At 39.3% G+C, this 16,518-nt stretch overlaps 2 protein-coding genes across 6 annotated transcripts in view; both read right to left on the reverse strand.

Moving 5' to 3' along the window:
- Window positions 1–5,755: 5,755 nt before the first annotated feature.
- LOC103988820 (ARF guanine-nucleotide exchange factor GNOM) lies at window positions 5,756–11,230 on the reverse strand. Its single transcript, XM_065188012.1, has 3 exons — window positions 10,102–11,230; window positions 6,024–9,935; window positions 5,756–5,937 (listed from the first exon to the last, which is right to left on the reverse strand). The coding sequence occupies exons 1-2, from the start codon at window positions 10,861–10,863 to the stop codon at window positions 6,372–6,374; spliced, it is 4,326 nt and encodes a 1,441-aa protein (XP_065044084.1). The 5' UTR covers window positions 10,864–11,230; the 3' UTR covers window positions 5,756–5,937; window positions 6,024–6,371.
- A 2,545-nt stretch (window positions 11,231–13,775) lies between these two features.
- Window positions 13,776–16,518, reverse strand: part of LOC135585036 (uncharacterized) — a 76,880-nt gene continuing 74,137 nt past the window's right edge. For 3 of the 5 annotated variants that reach the window (XM_065188007.1, XM_065188011.1, XM_018827570.2), the window contains 2 exons: window positions 14,581–14,672; window positions 13,776–14,418 (listed from right to left, as the gene is read on the reverse strand). In XM_065188007.1, the coding sequence (XP_065044079.1) occupies window positions 14,594–14,672 (79 nt within the window). In that variant the 3' untranslated portion in view covers window positions 13,776–14,418; window positions 14,581–14,593. Of the gene's footprint in view, window positions 14,419–14,533; window positions 14,673–16,518 lie in introns of all 5 variants that reach the window. The other 2 variants (XR_001978561.2, XM_065188008.1) reach the window with 2 other exon arrangements.

Consider the following 16,518-nt stretch of genomic DNA (forward strand, 5'->3'; position numbering starts at 1 on the left):
ATGAAAGAAGCAGAAACATTAGGAAAAATAATCATGTTAATGCCTCTTCTTTCGTTATCTCCATATTCTCATTATAATATTTCATTCCGTTGTTTTAAATGGCCAATAAATCACCAGTTTTATCTCGCAACCTATTTGTCCCAATGAAAAAGCAACAAATAAAGCATTGTTTTTGTGCATCGTAGAAATCTATTTCAACAAGAATTATAAAAAAGAAAAAGGATAACTAACAATGATTTACATAATTATATATGCTTGAAAAGAAATTCCTAGATTTAATCCAACAAGTATTCCCCAAAAAAGCAATATAATTTATTCCTCAAAATATTTCAGAAAATGGCTAGAAACCATACTCCATAAGAGGTCCAGAACTATTACTTAAAGAAGACATCTACCAAATCGAGGTATAAAAGAGAGACCATAAATAATCAACAATGAGCTGCTCAACATAAGGAGAAGAAAGAAATGTCAATCAAGTGGATATTCTTAAAGATAATTTTTCAAAAAAATAATGAGTCATGTTACATAAACAAACATAAAATATGGATTTTGTTCATGTTCCAACTTCTCTTTTTCCATTTTAGATATTGCAAAGCCCAAGTCATCACAATATTGCAATCTGCTCTTGATAAAGTGAGCTAAAACCAGACACAGACAGCTCACCATCTCACTTGGACCATCCCATGAATCTTCAGTAACCCGATAACACAATCCATACTTAGAAAATCAATCAAAATTCATAGGATTATCACCTCCTATGAATTTTGAGTGTCTAAAAGATAGAGAAGACAAAAGACAGGATGAAAAGAAATTAAAAAAGAGAAGAGCACGATCAAAGCATAACTTTAACTATTTATTCTCAGAATAATGATCGCCAGTTATGCATAAAGGATTACAGCCATTGATATAAAGACTCATATTAGCTAACTAGTAATTGATAAAACATAAATATACCAATTTAATACTTATTCAGCCTGTCATCTTACCAACTTAATACCTACGGTTGCTATTTATAGACGAAGTAAACAAAAAAAAAAGAGGTTTTTGAAGAGCCTCTGGTGTTAAAGATAAAAGGCATGTGCAGTCATATCATGCATACCAAGAATGAAAACGAGCTTTTGTGAAGGAACCTATAAATTGTTAGTGAACTTCTGGCCTAAGAACCATAAGGACCACAAGCAGGATAGCAAGTTCATGGTGAACCAAGCTTAATGAAAAATCAGAGAAAAATATTGTCAAACTAAGCTTCAGAGGCTCAACCGGAGACATCCATTGACCAAGATATTGTAAAATATCTCAAGTTTTGAGGCTTTTATGATTTAGTTTACATGAAGGTGCAAGTAATTGGAAATTCTTTTTTGTGACACCAACGTAAGTAATGAAAAGATCTAAAGATGATTAAAAATCATAAAATTGGTTGTCTGTGGTTAAAACTAATCCATTTGATAAAATGACTCCACTTCCAATCAATGATTTAAAAAACGCTATCAAGGTCCCAAAACGCCCAAGGCGCTAGGCACTCGCTCGAGCGAAGAGAGACATCCTAAAATATTAAAATATAAAAAAATATATAATATAATTAAAAAATAATTATTTAAATAAAAATATGATATAAAATTAAAAATTACTTTTAATAGTATATTTACTTACTATTAACAGTAGTTAGACGGGGAGAATAGAACTGTTAACAGTAATAGAGGGGGATAAAAGGGTCACTAACAGTGGAAACTGACGGAAAGTGATAGCAACAACGATGAGAAGGCAACGATGGGGAGCTGGTAGCAATAACAGCGAAGGATTAGTTTAAGACAGCCACGGGCACCACTGCGAACGACAACAACGACAACGACGGAAGTTGAGGACAATAGTAGCATCAGCACCGGAAGCTGCGGATAGCAATGGCGGTAACGGTGGAAGCTCCAAAGGGCGTTCTGTCACGGACAAAACTGTAAACAGGGTGTTTAATATAATGCTCACGTATGTCCGTGTCTTTTGGTTTGTTCATACTTTGCATAGCATATAGAGGGACGGTCAAAGACTTAACAACCCCAATTTAGTTAGGTTTGGTGGCCATTTTAGGCTTGTAAATAAATGTTGTGTCATGTGGACACTTGTGAGAGATTTCGATATGTAGTGGACCATTTTGGATCCTTTGTTGTACAACCGTTTAGAGCTTGTGAAGTATATTTGTAATTTACATTGGTTATGAAGTGTTTTCTGAAATATTTGCTTGTGAGTGAGATGTTTTCTCTAACCCGTTTTCTCTTTTGTAGGTCCTAAGGGACCATGGGAGGTTTTGGGGAGACTGACCTTTGCGAACGAACACGCAAGGGTGCCGGACGACTTAGGCAAAACCAACTAAGTCCATGACAGCTAGTATCAGAGCAGGACAAGCACTTGTGGAAACACTTGGCATGCAAACGTGGGGGACCTAGCGGGGCTGCATTGAGGGTAGCCAGCACACGCGACCGTTTGGGGGAAAGCGGGCATGTAGATGTAGGGAAAAGGAGTTGCTTAGAGAAGCGGGCATCTGAGATTGACATTCAGAGGAATGGCCAACCCTTCGCGTAAGAATGGAGGTGGACTCGGAGGAGTGCCAAAATGCCACAAAGGCAGATCTACCGATCATGAAGGGACGTAGATGCGAGGCGACGAATAGTAGGGCCATGGGCATGGCAACGCCATGGTATCGCAGAGGCGAGACTTTCGTAGAGTCATCGATCTCTTGCTCTTATGGGGGGAGAGCGCTTGATCGTGAAAGGGGCCGAGGAGGTGGAGAATGCAGAGGCAAACTCCAAGTACCGAGACAAGGCTGAAGGGCAGAGGCCAGGGAACTTCATAAGACTAGTGTCAACGTGTTTCTCATCAAGATAACCAAAAATGAAGGACTTCGGGTCAATGCAAGAGTGCTTGACCAAGGAACGAAGCAGACAGTACGTGGTGTTGTACCTTTGCTACTTAGTGGAGTTGGCAGCAGGGTTAATGGAGAAGATGGTACAATCCCAGAGGCGACCAAAACTATTAGAGACTTACTAAATTGGGGTGAAAACTTCCTACATTCCAAAAGTTCGATGGCATTGAGAAGGTGAATCACAGTAACTAACTCAATGCAAGGAGTGTAAACACTTCAAGTGCTTCAGAAGTATGAGCAAAGAGCAGGCGAAGGTCAGTAACCAACTCGATGGATGGAGTACAACCCTCGAGGAGGCAGGCGAAATCAAGTAACCTTTGCCTTCTCAACTCTTAAGAGAATGGGCAAAACCGAGTACCCCAATTCTCTTATCTATCCAGTAGAGGAGCTCTACACATGTTCAAAGACTCTTCGAAGAAACTAAATGAAAGACAATAGTTGTCAAATCCTCACCAATGGTGATCAGTGCTACTGAGAGTAGATTATCCACTTTATTTCCCAATAGAATGTCAATCGAAAGCGGAAGTGATACGAATATATTTTGAAGTGACAACTAAGTGAAGAAAGAGTCGATGGGCAGATTTTGTGGAGGAAGGACCCAAAACTTCAAAAGTTTGTGAGGCGATGCTCGTTAAAGCTTCAACAAGCATCCACCCAGTTCAAGCAGCACGAGACATTTAAGAGACTAGCGCATAGTAAAGATCATCTTTTCCTTCATCTAAAGGATCCGCGAGAACCATCAAGGATCAACACAACTTAACCAACCCCACACTACAGTTAGAGTCATTGGTGAGTTGAAGCAGCATAACGGATCAAAAGTTCGACTACTCAACAATAGCAGTGAAGAGCAGTTGAGAGCCAAGAGGTGCATTGCAGTTAAAGCAGAGGAGACTCAACAAAGGCGAGGAGTTGTAGTGTCGGCAAAGGCTTCGACGAGGACGTCGAAGGAATAAGTGGGGGAGAATGTCACGGACAAAACTATAAATAGGGTGTTTAATATAATGCTTATGTATGTCCGTGTCTTTTGGTTTGTTCATGCTTTGCACAGCATGTAGAGGGACGGTCAAAGGCTGAACAGCCCCAATTTAGTTGGGTTTGGTAGTCATTTTAGGCTTATAAATAAAGGTTGTGTCATGTGGATACTTGTGGGAGATTTCGGTCTATAGTGAACAATTTTGGATCATTTGTTGTATAACCGTTCAAAGCTTGTGAAGTCTGTTTGTAATTTGCATTGGTTATAAAGTGTTTTTTGAAATGTTTGCTTGTGGATCTAGAGTGAGACGCTTTCTCTAACTCGTTTTCACTTTTGTAGGTTCTAAGAGACTATGGGAGGTTTCGGGGAGGCTAACCTTTACAGATGGACACGAAGGGTGCCGCACGACTTAGGCAAAACCAGCTAAGTTCGTGATAGTTCGTCGGTGGCGAAGAAACCTGCGGTCCTCTCCCTCGACAGTGGAAGGAACTGCACACGAAGCGATGGTGGAAGGAAGCTACGAGCTCTTGCTAGGCCATCAGACACGTCCGTCGGTGACAGAGGAAGGCTCGGTTCGCCGTGTCTGTGACAAAGGCAACGACAAAAAGCATCGATGGCGTCGATAGAAGCAACGCTAGGGTTGGCTAGCGGTCGCACGGGCATGAAGGGTGGGTTTTAAGGGTAAAAAGCTATGTTATTTGAACCAAGTTCGATTGCCTTATTTGAACCGAGCACTCACTCGAAGCGCCCAACACCTGGGTTCAAGCGAGCACCTAGGCAGCGCCTCATTGAAGCACGCCGCTTGGCCCAGCGCTTCGGGTGAGCACTTAGGCAGCACCTCATTGAAACACGTCGCTTGGTCCACACACGAGACGCTTGGGCTTTGGCTCGCTTCGCCAGAGCACCTATTTAAATCATTGCTTCCAATTAATTCGCTCATGATTTAATTCATTCAAATGTTCTTTAGCTGAAAATTCAATTTCTTAGTCTTTTAGTGTCGTGATGCTCATCATTGGAATCTGTTTTATTGCAATTTAAAGCATGGTTAATTTACTTTATTTCATATTATTTTGCTGGACATTCGACATTTGTGGATAAGTCATAGTTTTTGAAACAAAAAGAAAAGGTTGTGCAAGTAATCTAATAACATCCACTACATTGTTTTCTTACGAAATATTTTCAGTCACTGCAGTCATTTTGTTTACATTGTTTTAACTTTTAACAACAGAAAAATTTTAAGAATGTAAACACAAGAAGACTTATTCAAAAAGAAAAGACAAGACAAGACTCCTGCAACAGTAGCTGCTTCAGGCAGAATTGCTTAATCAGATGCGCAAAGGACAACAAAAAATAATGAAAAAATGAACGGAAAGAAAGTACATATCATGTACTGCACACACCATTATTTTCTTGTTAAACTAACTGGCATCGTAGTTCATTTCTATAAAAAACAATGTCTTTATGCTTTTTTAAGTTATGATCTACTCATTTATCCTAATAATCTAACATGCAGAATGAAGTCAAAATTCTCTTACTATAATCTCAGAGAACCTCAAATACTATTAAATATATTCTGCAGTCTCTGTATGTCTCATGGTTCAACCGTTTCCATTTAATTAAATAAAAATAAATTTTCACATGTGAAGCCACGATGCACATGCTAGTTACATATAATCAAGCTGACATTCTTGCAGGCATATTTTGAAAGACATAGTGTTTGATATGTTAATTATTGACGTCATAATGCAACACATCCCTTCTAAATAATCAATTAATTGCTTGATGGAAGATTGGACTATGTATCGTAGAAGATGACATTCTGAAACAGATCCAAGTACCACAAAAAAGAATAGTGTCAGCATTCCAAGTCATATAAAACCTGATTTTTTATACTTCTAAATTTTTTTTATAAACTCACTGTGTATACAGGATCAGATCAAGGAAGAGCTTTCACCATAAATTTCATTTCAGAAGCATGTCAAACTGAAAATTGGCAAAATTGGTCCCACATCTTAAATTGGTACACTCGACCATTTGTATCTAGAGATAATAACTGCAGGAAATGAAAACCTCGATGAACAATTCTGTGAGAAATAAATTGACATTGAGAAAACAAAAAAAAAGGAAAAAAATACTTACGCAGAATTGATCTTAGTATTGCACCTGGCAAGGTCATTGGCAAGAAACTTGTGTGATATTACCCCTAATCCAATGGTTTTTGTTTGCTCAACCAAATCTCTGATGAAGTCCTGATGTTACATGGTATTCGCAGAACCATTTTAGGTTGAGACTTGGCTATGTTTGTTCAATAAAATCAGACTCAGCTGTAGCAATCAAGGATCTAAAAGAACATCTCTTAAGTAGGTTAAGAGGTGATCCCCGTGACATATGTGAAATGCACAGGAATTGTCATTCTACCCAGCCTTGTGGGGAACTTTATATACCTCTTACAGAGAAAACAAACAAAAACGACGTCAAAAGTCCAGACTAACCAACAGATGGCTCAGCCAACAGCCTAGGGCTACTGTTATCAGTTTGAGCACCCAAATGTAACTGCTCCATTTCCTGATTAGGGAACACTTCAGACTGCAAATATGGAGCGATATTGTTTACATGTACCCATGTTAACTCCCACAAATTATCTCCACCTACAATGCTTCCTTTTGCAAGGATCCCCTTTGATTTCATTACAAACAGAATGTTCTTGAGAAGCTCAGGAATCAGTTCTTGCAGTTTCTCACTCTTCCTGCCTCTCACCTTGATCTTCATGTACTTCTCCATCCGACCAATGACCCCCAGCCAGAGTTTGCAGAAGCTGCTCTGCCCAGAAAGCTGTTGAAGTAGCTGCAAAAACACCTTTGATAGTAACTTCACTGCATGCAAAAAGGTGCCTTCCATATTTCGGTAATCTTTTGGCGAATGATTCTGTACAATCTCCAGCAAATCATCAAGCATAGTAAATATAACTAGATCAAAAGCCTGCAGCCAAGTTGAAAGTAAGAGGCACATGCCTTCTGCTGCTACCAAGCATTTCTGCAATGATAACAATGCATGATTCCTTACTACTTCTCTCTGATCCAAGGAGATCTTTCTCAGTGCTTGCACAAGCCGCAGCCACATCTCTCTGATTCCCTCAGAAATTTTCTCAGCTTCCTCACCAGCATCTCGAGTCTCACGAGACCAGCGAGCAAGACAATTAATGGACTCTGCCATTAGATCTAATGCACGGACTGATCTATCTGTTTGCCCAACACGAGATTCTGCAAAATGCCGTGAGGCTTCAATCAAAAGAACATAGTTGGCTGGTGAAATGTGAGCCCCTTCAGACATAATGAATATCAGTGCCTCAAAACCTACTTCTGAAGCTTCCGGGTGGCGAGCAGTGATCGAGAGCAGGGAAGCAATGGTCCGCCAACCCATCTGAGATTTCAAATGGGTTGCATTAGCCTTCACCAGGCGTGTGATTTCTTGAGTGATGTTCTCACAGTATGCATCTGCAACACGTGCATCAAGCTTTAACACCAATTGCAGTGACCTCAGAAGCTCATCAGCCAAGTTTTCCTTGTAGGGTAATAACCTCTGACAAATTCTTAAGAGTCCAAAGACGGCCTTTTCCACAAGAGCACAAGGCATTACAGTGGACTGAACAATGTTGGCTATGTGTTCATATACATCCTGCCAGAGAAGCCCAATTCTGTCTCGGTTGTTTAGCGTGATTGCAATAAGCAGCTCTAAGCAGAAAACTGCCATGTCTTCATCATCAGGTGAACTTGTAATCTTCTGAGGATGACCAGCTGCAATGAGTGCCCTGGTGATTTGCATTAGTGAATCAGCATGTAGGAACTTGCTCTCTGTAAATATACTGTCTATGTGGCACTCCTGTATTATCTGCAGGGTTCTCTGATGAGCAGCAAGTTGCTGTTCATTTGGTTCCAAACTTGGTTCTTCAGTGTCAAAATATAATAGCTGGCTAAATCTCCCAATTAGTCCAGAGGATTTACGAGTACCCATAATCTGAACATGAGAGGTGGAAAGTGGGCTAGGAACAGGCTTTCCATGGATTGAATCTGGGGATGACTCTGAATCATCATCAGCATCACTAGCAACAGGAGCAGGAAGCAAACCTAACTTGTGCAATCTTAATATGCAATCAAGGATATTTCTCCAACCAGTACGTATGCAGTCACCATATGTATTCGTGATGCTAAAAACTGTCTCAAGTGCTAACCTAGCTTTTGTGTCATCTACAAAGATTGTCACTGGTTCCTCGATGAAAGATGAGTCCAAGAGGGTCGTAAATCTGCATAGGGACACAACTGAATCATCCAACACTTCTTCTAGGTGGTGGTGTGCTGAGATCTTTGCAACAGCCAAGAAGCCATCTACGCATGTCAAAAAAATTTCTTCATGCTCTGCATAATCAAACACTACTGAGATAGCAGCAATCATGGGGCCTGACATGACTGAAAACATTTCCCGATCAAGGAATGGACGGGAGTCACAAACCGTGTAAGGAGATGCCGTTTTTGACTTCAGCATAAGATCAACCCAACGGCTGGGGTACATTTCGAGAAAACCAAAACCTTGTTCAGGAGCAGTCCTAATCTCATTCCTGCATATCGAGTGATAGAGGTCCGACAGGAACTCCCTTGGGAGGTCATTCCCACCATTAATGCGACGGTTATTCCGAATAAAGTCCTCTTCTGTCATCTTCTTCTTGACTTGCACATTGTGTTGATCTGTATTCAGCATTATAAGTGAGTATGCCAATATGAGGGCAGCATCCTTGTCCACAAGAATCTGTGGTGATTGCTCAAAGTATCTCTCTGAGAAAGCCTCAAGTACCCTCTGTATCTTCTGAGACTCACCTGGCAGCCGGAAGGTATCTAGGAAAAGTCGAAGAGCAGTATCCATATTCATGTCCTTAAAATCAAAAGTACGGGCAAATTCATGAAGCACCTGTACACAAAACTCGTCATGATTGCCCAAGAAATCCCCAACAAGGTTTTTATCCAACCCAGTTGTGTATCTTAAAAAGCATGCCACACTGTTGGGATCAAGATTCTCAGGCAAGAGATGAGTTCCTTGCAGAAACTCCAACCCCTTCTTGGGATCTCTGTTGAAGTGATCAGCAACAATCATTAGTTTTCTCTTGATGTTCTTCATACGATGGACAAATTTAACCCATTGATCTGGATCAGAGTAGTCTTCACACTTCATTGTCCAAAATGAAGTATATTCCTCCAGTTCCTGTGGTGTTTGTTCTGAAGGAGGAGGTGCATTTTCAATTCTATCGGCCATTCCCTGAATCACAGCAATCAAACCATCCAATGCAAGCACATGTGTGGAAGACAGTGGGCAGTTAACAGGAAATGCACTTTTTGATAGAAGATTGGCTAGTTCTTCAAAAACATTGCTGCAAGAAATATCACAGTCAAAGTTGGCATACATCTCTGCCATAAAGGTCGTCTGCCGGCAGAAGTCTACAAGAGCCTCCATGGCTACCTCTTGCTGATGATAGCTAGCCCCATACCGGCTCTGTGTGACCCTTAAAATCACACAAGAGAAGAATGCCTCAAGCTGCAATTTCAGTTCCGTGCGCAGGTGGCGATAAAGGTTCAGAACTATGCTACAGACCATCGATAGTATTAGCGGGCTCACAGACAATCCAAGCTGCATCAAATTCCTAAACAATTCATCCTGTATCAAGGACAGTAACTTTGGGTGCCTGCATATTGATGCTCCCCCTAATTCAATTACTGAGTTGATCATACCAAGGGCAAAAAGTGGCACATCCTCATCAAGAGCTATCTGATTAGGAGCAGGACTTATCCCAATCTGGTCAGCAACATTCAAAAGAGAACATAAGAAGTGGAATATTTCCAACATGCAGGGAATTCCATATGGCTCAACCATGATTTCCGCACCGATTGGAGCCTCTGGGCTTGGCATATTGTTATCTGCCATACTGGTCATCCCAGGCCCAACACTCCCATTTCCATTCTCCACCTGCTTGATCCCGAAAGCCTGATCCTTGTCAACTGCACCCAGCTGCAAACAGAAGGTTCATCTGCACTTTATATGCATGTTCATGATAGAAATTTTGCAAGCTATAAACTTTCAAATACAAGAAGATTTTGAAGTGCATATCATAATTGTGGTTCAAACAGATTGTCAAAATATAAAATTTTCTCTAGCCTATTATCTGAACTAGTACCTCTGGCTTGACAGAAGGAGGTCGGCCACCATCCTTTACATTAGGCAGGTGGGAGAAGATGCATCGTATGAGTTCGTGCATGGTCTGGCGTGCGAACCTCTGAAGTAGCTCCCCTTTCGTACCTGCCTGGTGGACGACACGGAAGCATGTATTGACAATAGTGCAGACGTGCTGGTTGCTGAGAACAGCCGAAGCACGGCTCCGCATTATTGCGAGCAGAACCTGGAGGATCTTCATCAGTACAGCCTCCTCCGAGGCAGGATCCGTCACCTCGAACCGGCAACTCGTGACCGACTCGACGATCAAATGCATCGCAGTGTCCAACCCGGTGCCAGCGCCCGGGTCGAGGACATCGAGGGTGAGGATCTTGTACACGGAGGACAACGCAACACCAGTAATGGGAGCGCTGGTCTCGTCGGAGCAGACCACATCGAGGAACGGGCGGAGGTAAGCGGAGGGCTCGATCGAGCTCCAGGGGCGCCGGGCATCCCCCCATGAGAAGACCTGCCGGCGAAGGGACTTGAGGGACCGGATGAGGAGGTGCTCAATGACGTCGTCCTCGTCGGCGGAGGCAGACCGGCGACCCCACCGGACGTTACGGCGCATCACGGCGAGCACGGCGCTCACCTCAGAGCATATCACGCAGGCAAGATCCACAGCGGCGGCGGCGGCGTTCCTGTGGCCTCCGGGATCCACGACGGCGTCTATGGATTCCTCCTGGTTGCGGTCGATGGCCGAATTCTGGAGTCGATGGTGACCCATCTGGGCAAAAAAGACCGGATCTTTAGGATTATGGGCCGCTAGGAGAGCATCAATGCCAGAGGGTTCCGAAAGGGGATCGGATCTAAGAGGAGGAGCAATGTTCTAATGCCCGGGCAGCAAAGATATGATCTTTCTGGATCGAAACCCCAGTAGATCTGGGAATTGGGACGAGATATGCAAAGAAAATGATCCCGTGTGGAGATCAGAGAGGTTTTAGGAAGGGATTAACGAAGATCGAGGAGGAGGAGGAGGAGGGGGAGGACGGAATTCCGACGTAGGGGAGGAGACGCCATCGGAGAGATATCTGGTGGTGGCGGTAGCAATGGAGCTTTTTTGCCCTCTCCCTCTCTCTCGCTCGCTCGCTTTCCCCTCCCAAGGAAACTTTATTTATGGGGTCAATGTTCTGTTTATTTCTTTCATGAAAACCCTGGAAATATTGTCCTTTGCATTTATACCCCTCCGATGTGATACTTTTGCATTTTTATGACATTTCCGTAATTGAGTAAATTCTTTTCTTTTTTTTTTCTGATCATGAAGCTAAAGAGCTCTAAAAGTGACAAAATTAGAATAAGTAAACATGTGCGATCGATCTAAAATTATTTTCATCTTACTCATTTTTTGAAACTTGAGTAGTGTTCATGGAATGGGTATATATTTAATACGTTTTATGTGGAAGGTTGTTCATGCAAAAAACAAACTTTCGAGAGGTATATATATTTAAATTATAACGTGGCGAGGGATATACATGTAAAAATACCCTAACTGTGCATCCATGTGGTGGGAAGAACTTGGTTGATTGGGGTCCAAAAAAAACCGACCACGGCTACGTCACCACGCCTATGCATTTGATCATCCTTAGCCGCTGCGACTGCTACTACTACTAATAATAATAATGCATGATGATGATACATGATATTTCAATGTTCATAGATTCTTAATAATGTACTTTAAAAAAATTAATATTATTATTATTATTAACGAATTTTTTTTTACTTTTTTTATGCAAATGAAAATGATGAGGATGATGACATTCACCCCTTAGGCCTTGTCTTAACTAAGTTAACTGACATCCTCAAGATTTATTGATTCTAATATTCAATCTACGATAATTGGATCAAATACGTTATTATCATACCTAAAGTATTAGTTTGATAATGGTATTGTGCATCAGACCCAATTATTGAAAATATCATCCGATAAAATTTTATATGTTTTTACAAAAAATTTATCTTTCAACCCCATCTTTATTAAATTTAAAATCTTAAAATATAAGGTGATCGATCAAGTGCGCAGGAGGAAATAAATAATATTTCGTATATCTTACTAGATCTTTACGGTTCTTATTTATTACTTCTTCAAATTTATTATTAGATCTTTACAGATCGTCAAAGTGACATTTACTCATAATAAAATGGGCAAAAGAAACTAAGCTTCCTATTTGTGAAAGTAGAATTATTAATGCATTATGACACCATTTACGATCAAAGATTGTGTGGGAAGAGACAATTTTTTTTTTTAATTTCAAAAGAACAAAATAAAGAATTATTAATAAAATATAAAATAAACAAAAGGTTTATATTATCTGATTTTTTTTCTGAACTAAATTTTTTACAATGTGAGATCAAACTGTAAGTTATCTTGGTTTAATATAAGCATAAAATTCTTCATATATGTTCTTACATAAACCTAAAAAGAAATTTCTTTTTTTTTTCTCATAATTTATCATAGGGAAATCTTATTAATGCTCAAAGTATTTTATCACATCCTTTCCACCATCAGAAAAATATATAAAGCACACATATAATATTTGAATCCTAATTTTTGAGATTTGTTTACTTCATGTATACATCTTTTCATACTTAAATTTATTATTTTCCAGAAATCCTAGCTTTGAAATTTTTAAAAATACTTATTAATTTCAACAATCCCATTTGATGAGTATTTTTATCCACTTTATGTCTCTCATGGAAAAGACAAATTCTCTCAGGCTCCTTTTGATCCTTCTAAAGTTTGTTTGCTTGCTCCTTTAATCTTTTTTTTGTTTTTGGCTTAGGTCATATAATCTAAAAACTATTTCTTTCATCAAATTTTTTGTTGTAAAACCCGTATAAAGAATCTTAGTTTTCTTTTTTTTTTTTTTTCTTTTTTCCTCATACACCATTGTTGGATGAGCAGAATTCTTTGACGCCAAAAGAAATAATACTGAGAATCAACAATCAAACAAAAATCAAGCTAAAAAATAAACACAAGATATGTGTGGTTCCATACCTCTTGCCTATGTCCATAAAAATAATATAAAAATTTTTATGTGACATCAAACTATAACTTCCCCTGAGTTAACCCCCTATAATATTCTCACCTCTTTTTTTTTTCTTTTCCCACCATGATCTAAAGATATTGTTTATGCAAAAGTCTTTCCACACTTGAATTTCTTGTTTGGACACCGAATTATAAAATTAAAAATACTTTTCAATCTCGACAGAATAAACGTGTGGGCAACCATCAATGCTAACAATATCTTATGGTTCATTGGCAATGCCTTATGCTTATAACTTCAATCTTGCTTTAGAGATTCATTACTGGGTCATACTAGTGTTTCGCTAAACTGTTCCATGTCTCACGCGAATTAATCCGACGAGTCCAAAGATCCTGTGTGTATGGGTCCGAGGTCTAAAAGGATGTTTTTTTTTTTTCGATAATATTGATTTCAGTACCATAATGATTTTTTATCGAAATATTAATGATTTCAGTACCATAATGATTTTTTTTTAATATTAATGTTACTTATTATTGAAATCAACAATTGACTTATGAGCTCACGGTGATAAAACTACAATCACATAGAAAGTTTTATGTTTTAAAATATGTTTATATGGACACATACTTAAGAGAAATCTGTGGAGATATAAGCATTGGGTAAATAAAGATCATCCTTGATTTAAGCTTCATGAATCAACAGAAACTAAGAAATAAAAAATATTTAAGATATAAGCATTACAATGCTGAGAGGCCTACAATTTCAACGTACTCGGGTAGCACGGTGGAGATAAAAGTGCAGCTGAACGAATTAACTATCAGCATATCCATTGGAGGACGCAGATTCGTCTGATGAAATGGATTAGTGATCCGAAACAAAAGACTGAACCTATAATATCCCTTGGAATCCCTTTTAGCTTCGTAGTGCTTAAAATATAAGACACATTTACGCCAGAGCACTTTCGGGTTGCTTGTTACATGTATCCCATCAGTTTAAGAGCAAATGCTGACACTTTAAGCAATCGTATCTACTAAATCTGGACCAATGTAGGCCTTCACTTGAACATCTCGCAATCAGTTTCTGGTTTGGCCCTAAAAAAATTGTGTGAAGGGATTGTTGATGAGCTCTTTAATAACAGGTGTAGCTGATACCAGTATGAACTTGAGAACTTCCTTGGCACCACTCACGGCTGCTATATGGAACTTCAAGGCCATGCCGTTACAACTTATACCTGATGAGCAGGATAGGCAATGATGGTTCACCGTGTCCCAAACGAGAAAAATGAATTGCAATATCAACTACAACGAGAAAAATGAAGAAAATAAGTAAAATAAAGCTCTGACAGAGACAAACAATATGAATTGCAAAATGTTACAGAAGTGAAAGGGTCTGTTAAATAAAAGATGTACACACCATAACTGTTGCAGCAAAGTTGATGCACGGAAAGCTTTAAAATGTACCTGTCATCTCTTTTCATCTTGGACGCTGCAGCCCTAAATCTGTGGCAATTAGTCTTAGAAGTACTTGCACTAGCTCCCTCACCTTAACTTCCCTAAAAATTGTCATAACATAATTTAACTTAATTTGGAAGCAGATGGAAGGTTAAGCACACAAGTTACAAACTATAGATCACACAATATTAAACATGAAAATTGGTGAAAAGCAAGATAAGGTCTTTTTAACTCCCTTTCGAACAAAAGAACAAGTGGAACTGTCATCTAGATCATCCAACTTCCACAAAATTGTGTACAACAGCAAGAGGGCATAATATTTTGAGTTATAGCACCACAAAGTACTTCAAAGTATACTTAAATTACAGCAAGGTATAGCATAATATCATTTCAAGTTTCCAGGGTGAGTTTGAGAATCTAGCTGTCTATGCATGGTCACATGTCCTATCAAGCCAGAAAAAAGTGTCTCAGCATTAAAACCATGCAACGATTTGAACATCCTTTGTCATGAGCCAATATCAAGCTCCTCAAAAAAGGTATTTTTTGAGGGTTGGTAATGTCTTACATACTGGTTTAAGTTATAATGTGTATGTGGGACTAACAATATACTATTGATACTGTCTTACATACTAGTTTAAGTTATAATGTGTATGTGGGACTAACAATATACTACAATCCACTTAAACAAACAATGTCCTTGTTAGGCTTATACGCCAGTCCACTTGGATTATTAGGATTGAGGTGTCATAACCGATCTTGCCATGGTGTCTGTTCCTACTAAAACCAAGATTCATTGAACAACATGGCCAACATATATGAGCAGCAAATGATCCAATGAAGTTATCCCAAACCTGTTCGACAGAATCCACCAACATAGTAACTTGTACAAAATTGGTCTTTTAACCATATGTTCTAAGATGTTTAAGCCCATGCCACTGGCAATAAGCTCATCTAACCTTATAACCTTATATTCCGAGGAACCCATCATCTATCTGTAAATTGTAACCTAGCTCAACAGGCCCATTCGGAACCTCCACAAAACAGTCTCTTAACCACAAGGCTCAAATGCTTAACCCATAAAGGCAATAATAAGCCTACAAGCTATCATTTCCAATGTAGAAGTAATAGGTATATCACAAAATACCACAATGGCATGCATGTGGTAGCATCCATCCCAACAGTTGTCAGTCCACCAAGCAGCCCACAGAGTTGCCTCAGCACCATTTTGTTCATTTTTATCACAATCAAGGCTGAAAACACATGGATTTAGTTCCCAAATATAAGTACCAAGAAATTCTAGAGATGGGTAGTGGTCCATATACTATCTTAAATCATAATCCACATTCAATGTGGAATTGACCGAAGCATCTAACCAGGTTACTTGGTATGAGAAGCTTCATAGCTAGATGTTCATCATGATAATTACTTGAAATTGTTTATAGAATCTGAAATTTAGGTGTAAACAACAACTGGCACATGCCATACTGAAAAGTTGTTTGGAAGAGCAATCTTATTTCTTAGGTTTGGCATTGAGTTGACCAGGTTCACAAATTTTCGCAATAAATATTGCCACAGAGACTTAAGGTGCAAGGGGTACCAAATCCACAAAGCTGGATGAACTGCATGAAATAAGGCCACGCACTATTAGATGGCATTCAACTAGCATATGTTGTATAAGGCTATAAGCTACAGTGAGCGAAAAATGTTCATATATAAAATTGTTCACATATAATCAGCTTAAGGCTTCCATTTCATGAATATTATTCATCACTACAGTTTTAGCCTTTTAGATGTTAGTTTAGCTAAATAACAAAGAAGAAATATATTGTATACTCTTCAAAAGTGCCCTAGGAACCCACATATCCTCTGAAAGTGCAAATATCCTTTTGACACTGCAAATCTTTGAAATTGATCACATATACCATGATGATTATTGTTCATCCAACC

The sequence above is a fragment of the Musa acuminata genome, chromosome BXJ1-6 (genome assembly GCF_036884655.1).
Source record: "Musa acuminata AAA Group cultivar baxijiao chromosome BXJ1-6, Cavendish_Baxijiao_AAA, whole genome shotgun sequence".
Lineage (NCBI taxonomy): Eukaryota > Viridiplantae > Streptophyta > Magnoliopsida > Zingiberales > Musaceae > Musa > Musa acuminata.

Excerpts from the sequence above, each read along its gene's own strand:
- LOC103988820 (XM_065188012.1), bottom strand. The coding sequence starts at position 10,863 with ATGGGTCACCATCGACTCCAGAATTCGGCCATCGACCGCAACCAGGAG. Across the intron at positions 9,936-10,101 it reads CTCCTTCTGTCAAGCCAGAG|CTGGGTGCAGTTGACAAGGA; the intron begins GTACTAGTTCAG and ends TTCTGTTTGCAG.